The sequence below is a fragment of the Condylura cristata genome, unplaced genomic scaffold (genome assembly GCF_000260355.1).
Source record: "Condylura cristata isolate star-nosed mole 26May11 unplaced genomic scaffold, ConCri1.0 scaffold00009, whole genome shotgun sequence".
Classification (NCBI taxonomy): domain Eukaryota; kingdom Metazoa; phylum Chordata; class Mammalia; order Eulipotyphla; family Talpidae; genus Condylura; species Condylura cristata.
Window position 1 is genome coordinate 18,437,084 of NW_004567110.1, and position 16,089 is coordinate 18,453,172.

General features: G+C 34.6%; 1 protein-coding gene across 1 annotated transcript in view; it reads left to right on the plus strand.

The window, feature by feature from the left end:
- The window catches only part of CSMD3 (CUB and Sushi multiple domains 3), a 764,662-nt gene that overhangs the window by 211,391 nt on the left and 537,182 nt on the right, over nt 1-16,089 (plus strand). Inside the window, exon 5 of the mRNA XM_004679632.2 lies at nt 5,783-5,990. Coding sequence (XP_004679689.1) covers nt 5,783-5,990 — 208 coding nt within the window. The remainder of the gene's footprint in view (nt 1-5,782; nt 5,991-16,089) is intronic.

Here is a 16,089-nt window from a genome sequence, read left to right on the forward strand (position 1 = left end):
ACCAAGATCTGTAAACAAACAGGGTTCATGCTTTAAATGGAGTCCTTTCAGCTGCTGCATAAAGACAAAGGAAACTATTAGTGTGAAATATTTATAATAGAATTAGTGTGCATATATAGAGAAGAAAGGATAATAGTTGCCTGATGAAACACCCCAAATTAGCCATTCCCTTGTGGGTAAATATTCCATCAAACAGGGTTGACCCCAAGCTGGGATGCTGAAGCCTGAAAGTGTGTTACATGTGAAGGCATATTGAGGGAGAGTGGGCATTCTGGATAACAGTAAGTAGTGGTGGAAAAAGGATTAGGTAACCATGGGACAGACATATAAATAAAGGTAATAGCTGTCATTGTCAGTTTTCCCACAACTCTCTCACCTGTGAGACTTTTCGCAACATATCTCTTTCAAGTGTCTCTCATCAATGTGCTTTATCCAGGTGTCCTTCTAACAAAACTGTATTTAATTAGTTCATTTAATTTTAGTAAGAATAAACTTGATGCATATAAGAAGCCTGTAATCAAGTGTTTAAGTATTTCAATATGTTATAAATGTTAGTAGTGTTTCTATAATATAATCATGACTTTTCATAAAATCATTCATATTTTATATTGCATTTAAATTTCATATTAATATTAAAATATTAGAAAATATTTTTATTTGTGTACTACAACATGCTATTTTAATTATTTAAATAAATAAATTTTAAATACTCCCTGTAAGTCTACATTTTTGAGACAGTAATATAAACTATACTAGAATTATTGTAATTTTATTTTCATATATTACTGTAATCTTGTGATGGCAGTTTATTAATAAAACATGTAAAATATAGTTTGTATTCTATATTCTAGTTGCTTACCGAATGCAAAATTATGTGCTACATATTTAACTGTTTTGCCCATTGATACTTTAATGTTGAGGGTGACAAATTGAGGTAGAACTTTTCTATAAACATTATTTTCATCATATTTGTTTTGGCCTAGTCAGGAGGGAATTTCTAGAAAAAGCACAAAAGAAAACACCAGTTTTCTATGTTTTGGGTTTGGTTTGGTTTTCTTTTCTTATTTGGAATCTCCTTACCTTTCCTGATTTTCTCTATCACTGTATGTGTAGATACACTATGTTTTAACATTTCTTTAGTTGTATTTTTTTAAAGGTTTACTTATGTATGCACACAAAAGCTGGGGTATAGGCCAGAGATGTGGGGGGCAGTGAGAGGATTCACCAGAGACAGAGTGGGGAGCAATACGGGTGAATTGATTGAAACAAACTGCTGAGGACAGCAGCAGATGAGACAGGTCTGCTGCACCAAGTGGGTCAAAGTCCCTATCATGGGATCAGACTCATGCTGCAGTGACTGCAGATAGTTTCATAGTGCGGAGAGTTAACCCTTTGCATCACCAGGGAGGCCTCCAATATTTCCTCAGTTGTATTTTTATACAAAATTGTAGTGTTAGGGTAGGTAAAGATAGTCTTTGAAATTGCTTCATTTGTAACTTGACTATAGTTTTTTTTTTTTAAACCTGTGTAATTTTAGATATGTTATTGACCTTCCCATACCTCAGTTTTCTCCTTTGTGAAACAAAAATATTATTTATATGCCTTTTTTCATAGAGGAATTTTTAGTATTAAATTTGATGCTTCCTTTAAGGTTTAAAATATGACTATATACAGAATATATATTAGCCATTATTCACCAGAATTATTTAGTTTGTTTCTGTAAATAGCTACTCTCTTCTAAATTTCACTGGTTAGAAATAAGTTATGAAGCATATATTTTTAAAATATAGATCCAAAAGTAGATTGAGAGAGAACCTATTTTTTAGCCAGCAAGCTTTGTAGAACTTCAAATTACACTAAAAGTACTCTCCTAATTTGCCTTTTCATAGGGTTCTCATGGACAAGAGTTTGCTGTTTTTTTCCTTCATTTTCTATTCTCTTCTTACTACTCTATTTTGTAGCAGAAAATGAGAAGCAACAGCAATAAGCTTGTCATTTAACTAGTTGAGATGGCAGGGATGGAATGAAATAGATAGGTCTCACAGTGTCTTCTCTATTCCCCTGCTGTGGCAATTTTGCCAGAGGGAGTAACAAGTCAATTGTGTCATCACCTTACCAGAACCATCCTCTCACATACAAAAATAAAACTAAGATGCTATTAAGAAAACAGAAACTATGTAGCTGTGAGACTGCTTGCAACATTGAAGTAGAGAAACATGTGTTATGGAGTAGTACAATAAATTCCAACCCAAAGGAAACTAAGTAAATAAGTAAGTTAATTTAGCTCAAACTATTTTTTTTTTAAGATTTATTTATTTATTCATACAGAACTGGGGTACAGGCCAGAGGCTCAGGGGCGGTGAGAGGCTTCACCAGAGACAGAGTGGGGAGCAGAACAGGCAGATCGACGAAGCACACTGCTGAGGGGAGCAGCGGGCGGGTCAGGAGAGGTCTGCCACGCCATGTGGTCACCTCCGGGGCAGGCGGGAATCAAACTCATACCGAAGTGGCTTAAGATTCTCAGTGCTGTGCTTTAACCCGCTGCGCCACCAGGGAGGGCCTTAAACTATTTTTTTAATATTTATTTATGCATATGAACTGGGGTACAGGCCAGAGGTTCAGGGGCAGTGAGAGTATTCACCAGAGACAGAGTGGGGAGCAGAACAAGCAGATCAACTGTACATTGCTGAGGGAAGCAGAGGGTGGGTCAGGAGAGGTCTGCCATGCCATGTGGGTCAGGCCAGAGATTGAACTTAAGCCTCAGTGGCTTTGGAGAGCTTCATGGTGCTGTGCTTTAACCTGTTGCTCCATTAGGAAGGCCTTAAAAAGAATATAATTTAAATCCCAATTTGAGAGTTCCTTATTTTTGAAAATTAAGAAAAATCCACTCTGTAAAATGAGTTCACATGGTATGGATTTCCACTGTCTAATATAACTAATAGTCTGTGCTCAGAAAAATCCACTCAGTAAAATGAGTTCACATGGTATGGATTTCCACTGTCTAATATAACTAATAGTCTATGTTTTATTAATAAACAAATCTCTTCATCAGTTGTCTAATTTACCCCATGAAATATTTATGTTAAGGTTGGTACAACATCTTGAACTTGTAGTTACTGGAATATGTGGTTATTATTATGTTATTGAAAATCTATTATAATGTTAATGTTATTAAAAACCCTCTAAATTAATATTAATTTAAGATGATGGAATAAAGGTTATTGTAAGGATTTTGCTCTTACTCCAAATTTAAGGAAACTTATCAGAGGGTGCAAACAGGAGAGTTTTGTGGCATGGTCTAATTTCTACTTTTTTTTTTTAAGATTTATTTATTTATTAGTACAGAATGGGGGTACAGGCCAGAGATGTGGAGGGTGAGAGGATTCACCAGGGACAGAGTGGGGAGCAGAACAGGCAGATTGATGAAGCACACTGCTGAGGGGAGCAGTGGGAGGGTCAGGAGAGGTCTGCCACGCCATGTGGTCACCTCCGGGGCAGGCGGGGATCAAACTCATGCGGAAGTGGCTTAAGCTTCTTAGTGCTGTGCTTTAACCCGCTGCGCCACCAGGGAGGGCCTAATTTCTACTTTTAAAAGTACTCTAGAAGATAACTTCTAAAGGGGCTAGAGAGGATACTTGAAGCTGACAGGCCTGATGAAAAGAGTCCCAGAATTTAAGTGGTAGCATAAGTTACTGCACAATGAATTTTACTACCCACTTTGGCAAAATTTATTTACTTTAAGAATTATACCAGTTACCTTTATACTCCAGTTTTAGATATTGTATCTCACTTCTTGTAAAGATATTGGTGGTATGTGTGATATGAAAGTATATATTTGAAGAAATGGGATCATTTATTTCTCGATTATATACAGTATTTACACCAATACTACATGAGAGAAGAAAAAGGAGAGATAGGGAAGAGGGGAGAAAGGGGCTGCTACAGGAATTATTTTGTGGACTTGGGGAGATGGGGTGGGTCTGGACCAAGAGGCCCAAAGATTTTTTGTTTTGTGTGTGGGCTCAGACAGTGAGTTGAGTATAAAGAGGAGTGTAAGCCAAGGAAAGGGTATCCCATGCTACATGTGGCTTTGTATTAATACAAATAGAAATGCTGGTTTGTATTCTGTTCTCAATTTGGTCATCCTAAAGAACCAATCTGTAAGTTGCTTCTGTGAGAGCTCCCTAAGATATGTAACTAGAAGAGTATTTTTTTTTTTCTAATTAAAGGGAATCTTTGCCTGTCTGTTGCCAGTTACTTTTATATGTTTATCACAACAGGTGTTTAAAATAATTTTCTGTTTTATTGGAGAGATTCTGATATCTTTTCCTGGATTCTAACATGGAACCCTGAAAAAACAAAAAACAACAAAACACTGCATATTTAATTTCAAAAGTAAACCATTAACCAAAGTTTGGTACACATGTATGGTCAGCAGTAATTTTTTTGGAAAAAGTCTCATAATGCAGAAAACTATATAGATTTTCATAAACTTTGTATTAAATCCATATGGAATCATAATGTAAAGGTTCCTAGCATTCAGGTAGGATCACCAAGTCAAACTGTTGAATATATAATGTGTACTAAAAGAAAATTTCTGCATTTTTCATAATTTTTTCAATATTAATTTTATTATAGTCTCTAGTAATAAAAAGATCAAACAGAAGTGCTTGAAGAAAGATAACACAGTAATCAGCAAAACATTGGTTTTAGTGCTTGAAGATTTGAGTTCCTGTCCTTCAGTCAGTGCAAGTTCCTGTCGTTATGTGCAAGTTAATCCATCTTTTTGGGTTTAGGTTATTTTGCTGTAAAATAAGATTTTCCATGGAGTGAGCTCTTCTATGAGTTCTTTTTCATTCCATGTGTCAGGAAATGGGGGTGGTTTCTCTCTGCTATAAATCTGGGTTGAGGAACTTCAGATACCATGCAGAGAAATTGATTTGAATGTCCTAGAGTTTGGGGGGCAAAGTGTATTAGAGTGAAAATCATGCTGAAATAATTACATATTTATTGCAAACCCTGAAGACTACATTTGATACAAACTGCATTTCACAGACACGGAATAAATGGGGCATATTTTCAAACCTGTTACTATAAAAAACTATTTTATAATTTCTACTTAGCAATTTATTTTATACAAACATACACTAAAATAATAAAAACAAAGTTCATTCCCATTATCAATATGCACTAAGTGATAAAGAATGATCAGTCTTTTGCTTACTTATTCACCAATAATCAATGAAAAGGAAATCTTGGTTCTCATCCTGAGATCTAATTACTTTTATTTTTGTTTCATCCAACAATTATAAAATTGTCAAGATAGAGTTTATATATACATGTGGCTACATTTTTCTCCTGGCCTTCTCAATTTTTTAATCTATATAGGCCTGATGCATACATTATATGACAAAATCTGTCTATATTTTTAAAGATTGATTTATTTATACATCCAATAACTGGGATACAGGCCATAGATGTGGGGTGAAAGGATTCAAAAGAGACAGTGGGAAACAGAACAGAATGATGTACTGAAGTACACTGCTGAAGGGAGCAAAGGGAGAGACAGGAAAGGTCTCCTGAGTCATGTGAGTCAGCTCTCTGGCTCAAGATGGAACTCTGGCTTCAGTGGCTGCCTTTAGCTTCCTGGTGCTGTGCTTTAACCCTTTGCACCACCAGGGAGGCCCTGCATTGTTATTTCTACCTAGAAATGTTAACAACATTGCTTTAATCATATCTTGTAATGGCTTGTAACTGAACATATTTTCCTTTTTTTTAATAGCTGAAGATGCTTGTGGAGGAACCATGCGAGGATCCAGTGGCATCATATCCAGCCCGAGTTTTCCAAATGAGTACCATAATAATGCAGATTGCACTTGGACCATTGTAGCAGAGCCTGGGGACACAATTTCACTCATATTTACTGATTTCCAAATGGAAGAAAAATATGATTACTTAGAAATAGAAGGTTCTGAGCCACCTACAATATGGTAAGTAGTTAGTTTCTAAAATAGCTCATAGTTACAGAAAATTATATGGAACAGTGTCAGAGCTGGGAAATATTTTGAATATTAGAGTACTGGTATAACAAACAGATAAGAATTTTGAAAGCTGGGGCCTTCTTTCAGCATTTCCTTATCACTCAATGAAAGGTAATTCTGCTTTATCAGATGTTGTGTAAGGAAATAAAAGTTGCTCATACCGTAATTTAGAATTCTGCTCTTTTGCATGCTAGTCCATAATTGGTGATTTCTTTTAAGTTAATTGAGTAGTTTTGGAGAAAATTTGTGTTTATTTCTGTAGTCAGATCTTTTATGTACCTTGTTATCTGAAGGCAAAGATTACGTAATGTGTTCTGATTAAGTATAGTCAGTTTATTTACAGAACCAAAGGATGGTTTCATGAGAGCTATAGAGTTTTCACAACACACTTTTAGGTTATTCTGTTTCTTTAAAAACTGTTTATGTTATTTAAAACATTTGCAACCACAAACAACATTAAAATTTAAAGCACATCATGAGACAGTAGTTGAGTGAAAGTAAGAATAATAAGGTTGATGAAGTGAAGAAATAGATAAAGGGCTATTAAGGAACATCAAGTATTTGGTAGTGAACAGTAGAAATGTATCAAAATGTTTTACCAAAAACAATTACCTGAAGAGGTTGGGATTTTCAAATTATTACTTTTTCTGAAATATAAAGATTTATTTTAAGTGGAACTTGATTAGCTGTGGGAAAATATCATAAGAGTGATTGTTGTAATTCCAGAAAAAAATTGTAACTAGGGTTAAAATAAAATTGATGGAGATAACTAAATAGAGTAAGTTGTAAGGAAATTTAGGAGGAATAATGAAAACTAGGAGTGATAAAGTGGCAAATAAAGTATCATTTTCTTATTTGCATAAATTAATACAGGCAGTGAAGATATTTGCTATGTCAGAAAATATTGTAAGAGAGTCAGATTTGGAGATTGCTTCACAAGTAGTTAGTTTGAGAAAAGATTAGATTAAAAGTATCTAATATATAATTGTATCTGTCTGTGTGAATTAGGTGCTCTGGATAGAAATGTAATTGATATGTAGTTGATACTGATGATAGCTGAACTAGTAAGCATCAGTAATAATGACTATGAAAGCAGCAGGTGGAATAAGAAGAACTTGTATTAATGTGAGTATCAAAAGCATTTAAGTGCCAAGTTTAGAAGGATGAGAATCTAGGAGAGTGAAATACCATACAGAAAAAGTAAGATGAGTGTGAAAAAGAAAAAGGAGAGAACTCCATGGGCAGCTGCTAAAAAGTCACAGGTGAAATATTTATTCCAAAAATGTGTTCATAGTTGAGTAGGCTTAGAAAAATAACCAGTGGTTTACTCATATTAATGCATGGCCTTTTTTTTTTAAAGTTTATTTAGGTAATAATGCATCATTATTCCTTTTTATACAATGCATGCTTTATTATCTTAGGTGTTATAACTATGATTTTTTTTAATGTGTGTATGTGTATTTTAAAGATTTATTTGCTTAGCATAGAGAGCTGGGTACATGCTAGAAGTGCAGGGGTGGTGAGAGGATTCACCAGAAATAGAGTGGGGAGCAGGACAGGCAGATCAACAAAGAACACTGCTGAGGGGAGCAGTGAGCATGACAGGAGAGGTCTGCGGCACCATGTGGGTCACCATCTGGGCTGGGGATCAAACTCACACTGAAGCAGCTGTGGCTAGCTTGCAGTACTGCATCCCAACCTGCTGTGCCGCCAGGGAAGGCCCACCTGTGAAAAAATTTTTTTTTTAAAGATTTATTTATTTATTCATACAGAACTGGGGTACAGGCCAGAGATGCGGAGGGTGAGAGGATTCACCAGTGACAGAGTGGGGAGCAGAACAGGCAGATCGACAAAGTACACTGCTAAGGGGAGCAGTGGGCGGGTCAGGAGAGGTCTGCCACACCATGTGGTCTCCTCCGGGGCAGGAGGGGATTGAACTCATGCTGAAGTGGCTTTAGCTTCTTGGTGCTGTGCTTTAACCCGCTGCGCCACCAGGGAGGGTCCTCTGTGAAAATTTTTTTTAAAGATTGATTTATTTATGCATGCAGAACTGGTGTACAAGCCAGAGGTGCAGGGGCAGTGAGAGGATTCACCAGAGACAGAGTAGGGTGCAGAACAGGCCGACTGATAAAGTACACTGCTGAGGGGAGCAGTGGGCAGGTCAGGAGACATCTGCCATGCCATGTGGGTTACCTCCAGGGTGGGGATCGAACTAATGCTGAAGTGGCTTTTGCTTCTCAGTGTTGTGCTTTAACTCACTGTGCCACCATGGAGGGCCCCACCTGTAAAATTTTTAATGGACTAGTTTATTAGGAAAAGGAGAAAGAAAAATATAGGCACCTATATAGACGTAGATGGGCAAGAGTGTAATACAAAACTTTTAAGACGACAAAAATAATGCACTTAGATATTTGTATTTTTTCTGCCTTCAAGTCTTCAATATTTAAAGTTACTTAATTTTTACCCTTTCTATGTTAATGTAATGCAGGAATGCAATGAAACCCATCAAAATCCTGGTTGAAAATGTTAAATAATTAAAAAAAATGTTGTTTCAAAATTGTTTATTCTACAGTGATACATCTTGGAGTTATAATAATGTGGATGTTGATACTTTGAATTTTTAAGAATTATGCCTTGCTTTACAATTGACTCCATCAAAATGACATTTTTTTTGAAATTTAATGACATATTTCACAATTATATATATATATAACACATTAGAAAACAATGCTTTATAGCATCCTTTACATTTCTTCCCAGTGAACCGAATCTAACACATTTTCTCCATTGATCATAAAATCCCCCCCTTATGTTTATATAGGCACTTCCTATTTTCAGAACGATATTCTTAGTAATGATTTACATGTCTCTTACCTACAGCTTAATTTTAGTGTGTTTCCATATCATATCACATGCTTCATGAATGAATGTTCATTCATATGTTTTATAAATGAATGAATGAATACATGAATGAACAAATTATATTGGGTTGGTTTATGTGCCAGAAAACTTGTGTCATCCTGACATATTAACTCCTGAAGGCAGATATTTAAGGTAAGCTATATGCTATTTAGAGACTGACTTGGTGCTCATATAATTAGGAAAGGCAGTTATTAGTATTAATAGCTCTAAAGTTCAATAGATAAATTTAATAATTTCCAGAGTGACATACCTCACATAGGGGTAAAATTTATCAGGTCCAAGGATTTTTACACTGCTCCATTCAGTTGAATTCTAGACGTCTACACAACCCATTCCTAGACTGTGTAAACGGCTATTTAACTATAGATTAGGCTTTTGATTCCTAACTTTTATATTCCATCCCTGTCTTGTTAAGATTTTTTTGCAGTTATTCTTAAAGTTTTATTATATCTGAGCTTCTCATACACATACATACATATATACCTTTACTTGCCTAGGAAAGTTAATCTAGCAAAAGCTGTATTAACTCACAGTGTGTGCTAGTTAAGTATTTTTCACTCAGCAAGGAGTATACACCAGATGTATACGCCTTGAGAAATAGATTTATATTGGTTAGCAAAGCATTCATGGTTTTTAGTCTCATGAAACTTACATTCTATTCCATTCTCCATATACTTTATGGTATTGAAAGCTACTATACCAATAAAAATATGTAGATATATGTTTTAAGACTTGTGTAAGGTCCATTTGACTTTGTCTCCTAAATAATTAATGTTATTATTTAGTATTTGCATGGTATTTTGATGATAGAAGCTCACTGATATATTTATTTTAAAATTTTTTTGTAAAGAAAATTTATTTTTGCATACAAAAACTGGATTGAATATTCTAAGTAAAAATATCATGGAAAATTATCTTTCAAATTTTCAAATTAGAAAATGACTTTCAAATTAGCAGTGTTGGCACAGCAATTACGTATGCCTGATAGTAGCCTCTGAAGTTCTCCCTGAGTCTTATGTCCTGTGAAAGAAAGGTTTCTGGAAGTTCAGCTCCATTTGTGAGATCTGTCCCTGCTATTACACACACAAAAATCATAGCCAATTAAGTAGCTATTAAATGTGAGACATTTTTTAGAAAGTATTAGTATCATTAAAAAAAAAAAGAAAAGAACAAGAAGAGTAAGTAACAGAGTTGTTTTTTTTTTTTTTTTTTTTTTTTTTTTGTATACTGGAAATATTGCATAGCCGTCCCAAATACAAGATATAAGGTAGAAGTATTAATGAAGAATATATTTAAATTGTTTTGTCTGGGAAAGTTCCACAAAAATGGTAGAACTGGAGCTCGAGAATGAAAGGTGGTAGTCAATTTGCTAATTTCCTATGCATGCTATTTCTGTCATGCAAAACTTACATTCATTTTTGTCACTGTATTGTGTTCTCTCTTTTACCTGAGAAAATGATCTTGTTTGAAAATAGTCTTTGCAGACAAGTTCAAGGTAAAGTTAGTTTAGATTAATGTGGGCTTTTAAAAACTGTTGTCCTATTAAGAAGAGAAAGAAGGACAAAAAGAGAAGAAGGATGTCTGTAATGACAAGCTTCTAAAGCAAGAAGAGGCAAGGAAGGATTCTTCACTAAAACCTTCAAAGAGAACAATTCCTTGTGGAAATTGATTTTAAACTTCTAGTATCCAGAATTGTGATATTTTAAAATGCAATTTCTTTAAGCCACCTAATTTCTTTAAACCACAGTGATTAAGTAAATAGTTCGACTTACAGATCATATTTAAGGTATAGCTAAGTGTTTTCTGATGGTGTACAAATAAATATGAAACTGTAAGTATCCCAAAGTAGAAACTAAAATGATTAAATACTTTTACAATGAGGCTAAAGGCAAAAATAAAAAACCTTTAAACAAATTAATAAAGACTGTTATGATAGGATCAGTGTTGGAAAAATAAAATTTTGGCTTGTTATTTCTGACAACAGAAAATTATAAGGCATAAATATACATTTTCAGATATAATTACTTAGGTGAAAATAAATGGTTGCTAGAAAGATAAATAGGTGATGAGCTCATTGATGATTCCCACTTAATTGGAGCTAAAGATAATACAAATTTATTTTGGCTAGAAACTATACCTGAGAAAATAATTCTTCTGTAAACTTTATGGAAAATGTGTTTCTGCTCCTTCCACCCAATCGATTCCTTTCTATAATGAACATATTCACTGTATATTCCCTATATTCCAGAACCATAAGTAGGACTCTACTGGTGACACAATATATAGCTTCAGTTGCATCATAATTTATGTAAATGACCTGCCTGAGTGTTGTACATTTCATAGCCTGTGTGACTATAAGTGCTGTGTTGCCCCTGATTTGAATGTAGCTTGTTTCAGCTCTGATTTTGCCAAGATGGTTTTCCTCTGATCAGGTTTCATTCATGCAAATGAAAGCTCTTTTAACACTGTTATTTTTGATGATTTGATGAGTCAAGGAAAATCTTTCCTAATTTTACACTTGCCTCCTTTTTTTTTATTTTTTGGTTCCAGATTTTACTTATAATTTCATGAGAAACTCCAAGTAAGCTCAGAAACAAAGACATGATCTTCGCTTTATTCCTGATCACTCTTATGTCAAATACATTAATTTTATAATTCAGTCTCAAATAATAGTCAATTCTGGTGTCTGTAATGTTCACTCAAACCAGTTAATTTATTGAACAGTGCCTTGCATCCCTGGACTTTTCACACATATCTTTTCATTTCTTTGTGTCCCCAGTGACATTACATTATCCATGCTCTTTTTGCTTTAATTTTTTAACTATTCTTTCTCACTCCTCTATCTCACCTTCTTGTTATTAATATTAGATTGATTGTCATCCTGCATTTTAATTAAAATTAATTAATTTAACACATATTAACTCACTATTACCTTCAGGATTAACTCAACCCCTTAGATAGACATAAAATAATCTATAATCTGTACCACTTTCTATGTATGATATTTTAACTATTACTGTCAGATAATTGTGTTCATATCAAAACAATGTGCTTTTTTTCCTTAATACCTGACATGCAGCTCAACTAGTTTCCTTTTTCAGTCTTTCTCATGTAATAGAATCTTCCCACAATATCAAATAATATAATTTTTAGACCAATCTGTCCTTACTTCTTGAATGTTCATGTTCTTCAACTGAAATTGTATAACATAGGCTTTGACATATATTTTGCTAGCATAATACTTTCACAGTAACAGTTTTTTCTTAATTTGTTAATGGGTTGTTTTTACTTTTATTCAACTCCTTTTGAAGGTATTTAGATGCCTTAGTTTTTATTTTGGAATACTTGTAGATTGAAATTTAGCTGAAAAAAAAGTTACAAAGACTGTATGTTTTATCCAGTTGCCTAAGTGGTAGCTCCCTACTTGGTTATATGGTGCAGTTGCACATTCAGGAAATTCTACCAGGAATTCAACAAACATTCTCTCCCTATTTTCTGATCGATGTATCTATTTCTAAAACTTTGTCACTGTAAACATATTATAGTAGATTGATCAAACCATCCTTTGATAATTAATATAAATTGCTAATTGGAACATTTAAATGTTGCTATTTTTGGCTTCTGGTGGTATTAGAGTGATATATCTCGATGGACTTTTCTATATAATGAAGACATTGACCGCATTATTAGCACCGTGGTTTATAATTCTGTTTCCACACTTTTATTTGGAATCCATCATCATTCTTGTAACTAAATAAACATTTTAGTGAAAGAATTTATTCAACTTTATTTATAAATAGTACACTAAGGAAATTCATTTATTTATTTTTTAAGATTTATTTATTTGTGCATACCAGAACTGGGGTACAGGCCAGAGATGAAGGGGCAGTGAGAGGATTCACCAGAGAAAGAGTGGGGAGCAGAACTGGCAGATCATCGAAGTACACTGCTGAGGGGAGCAGCGGGCGAGTCAGGAGAGGTCTGCCATGCCATGTGGTCACCTCCGGGGCAGGCGGGGATCGAACTCATGCGGAAGTGGCTTTAGCTTCTTTGTGCTGTGCTTTAACTTGCTGCGCCACCAGGGAGGGCCAGCTTTAGCTTCTTAGTGCTGTGCCTCAACCCGCTGCACTACCAGGGAGGGCCTCATTTAAATATTTTTAAGAATGAAAAGCATTATTACATATAGCATGTGATAGCTATATGCTGTGTAAGTTTTGGCATAAAAGTTATGCTTTTTGGGCTTTACAATTCTGACAGTATTTCTTGTTTAGGTGGTTTAAGTATAAACCATCTAGCATAAAATAGGGCTTATGTTTTTATAAGCATAAGATGAGGTTTATATTTTATGGTTTTATGCTGCTGTCAACTAAGTAACTTTTTTATTAAGGATTTATTTATTTATACAGAGCCGTGGTACAGGCCAGAGATGCGGAGGGTGAGAGAATTCACCAGAGACAGAGCGGGGAGCAGAACATGCAAATAAACGAAGTACACTGCTGAGGGGAGCAGCGGGCGAGTCAGGAGAGGTCTGCCACGCCATGTGGTCACTTCCGGGGCAGGCGGGGATCGAACTCATGCGGAAGTGGCTTTAGCTTCTCAGTGCTGTGCTTTAACCCGCTGCGCCACCAGGGAGGGCCCAAATAAGTAACTTTTAATGTTGCTCTTATGAGTTTTATCTCATTGTCCTATAATTTTGTTACTTAAACTAACCCAAAATATACATGCTAGATTAGACCTGGGCCTTCCCTGGTGGCACAGTGGTTATAGGGCAACACTGCAAGCTAGCCACAGCTGCTTCTGTGCGAGTTTGATCCCCTGACCTGAAGGTGGTCCACATGGCACAGCAGACTTCTCCTGTTTTGCCTACTGCTCCCCTCAGAGGTGTACTTTGTTGATCTACCTTTTCTGTTCCCCACTCTGTTTCTGGTGAATCCTCTCACCGCCCTTGCACCTCTGGCCTATATCCCAGCTCTGTATGCATAAATAAATAAATCTTAAAAAAAAAAATTAGACCCATATCAGGTCACAAATTTACCCTTGAATATGTCATAAAGGAAATATCATGGATAACTTTAATGAGTAGATATCAATTTCAAAGATTGTGTACCTGAGGATTCTTAATCTAGTTATCAATATGGATACTTTACTGTATTTCTAGCATCCATGAATTTATTCCAATTCTATTGAATATGTTTATTTCTGTGTTCTTTTGTCATATGATTCATGGAGAGACATACCTGTTCTGAAAACACACACAGAGATAAATGAGTTCCATATATTTATAGAGCAATGTGTTGTATTTGTTTTCCTGCAACTGCTTAAAATTCCAAAGCTGGCATATAGTAAAAATGTTTGATAATAATAAAAAAAAATGTGGGTGTTAGAATGATTTTGTCAGACTGGTTCACTTTTCACAATTTTCTGAATATATTTTTATTCAATTGAAACTGAGTTGCAACACTGTATATGATTTAGAAGTATATGATCTCTCTGTTCATACATACCACCAAGTTACCCATAGCCTTACCCTTCTGGTAAGCTCAGTTTTACAGTCAATTTTCTAGGACTTATTCTTGCTTTGATCTTACTTGACCTCTTTTTTTTTTTTTTTTGTTTCTCTCTACTTATATATACATGTGACACTGTCCAGTATTTGTCTTTGTACTCTGATTTATTTCTCTTAGCATAATCCCCTCCAGCTCCATCCTTATAGTTGTAAAAGTCAAGAGCTTATCTTTTTTTTTTTTTTGTAGCTGAATAGTATCCCATTGTATATATGTACCACATCTTCTTAATCTACTCATCTGTCTTTGGGTACCTGGGTTGTTTCCATAGCTTGCATATTGAAAATAGTGCTACATTGAACATAGAAGTACACATATCTCTTCAAACTAGAGTTTTTGTATTTTGGTTAGATACCTAGGAGTGCAATCGCTGCATATGTTATATCAGGTTGTAATATTTTGAAAAAGCTCCATACTGTTTTCCACAGGGCCTGACCCAAGCCCACTATCTACGGTTTCTTACATAAAATAGACTTTACAAACTGTTATTCATGAGTTTATCAGTATTCCCCAAATGTTACTAACATTAAGTGGTCTGTTTATTAAATAAAATTTTCTGTGATTTTTGCGTAGCGGCAGCAGTTGCTTGCTTCAGCAGTTATTTAGCCATACATTGATCATTTAAGCTATAAAAATATAGGCCATTATGAAAAGCAGAATGTTTATGATATAAAAAGAAAGTATACTTAAAAACACTACTTTTAATACAGTATTCAAAATTGTTAGAGTTAACATTAAACCGTGTTTAATTTTTGTTCCTCTTAGAATAAATATCATTTATAATATTTTTTTCACATGCAAAGGCATAATCTATAGAAAATCACTCCTGTGTAATAATGGACTTTTCTGGAGAGGTCAGAAATTTATAAGGTCCTTATTTGGACTCAGTTTGTGACTTAAGAAACAGTTATGCCGTATTTTTCATGGATTATAGGGAAACTCCAAGAGCACAAAACAAAATAAGGCCTCAAGGTGTATCAATAATCACAAAGGTAGGAAACACATGACCTAAGCCTCTTTATGCTGTATCAGCCTACCAAATGTTCTGACTAACTACTGCATGTAAAATTATATAATGCATAATGCCATTTACTAAGCCTCTGATTGGAGCATGCAAAAAAATCACATTCTAATTTTCTAGTTATCAAAGTTTCTGCAAGTAACATAACATTAAAAACCTGGTGGAGAGGTCTGCCTTAAGGTTATACATCCCATAGCTCTTGCTAATACTCAGTTTCCAAATTGAAATAACTTAATTACATTCTCCAAGGATCCATTTTCAGTGTAGGTGCAGCTGTTGCATTTTCTTTTTTAGAAAGACAATTATAATTACAAGCAACTTGCTTAAAAAGATGGGATTAATAATGCATTGCAATTTTAGAGAAAGAGATTAGTGTTTGTGTAGGAAAAAGAGATTAGTGATGATAAGACAATAGAAACAATATTTTCTGTGTGTGTGTGTACATATGTGTGTGCACACTTCTTACATTTTGGAGTACATGTAAATATTTTTTTTTTAATTAAAAAGTTTATTTTTACATCATTTTGCACATTTTTTTTTT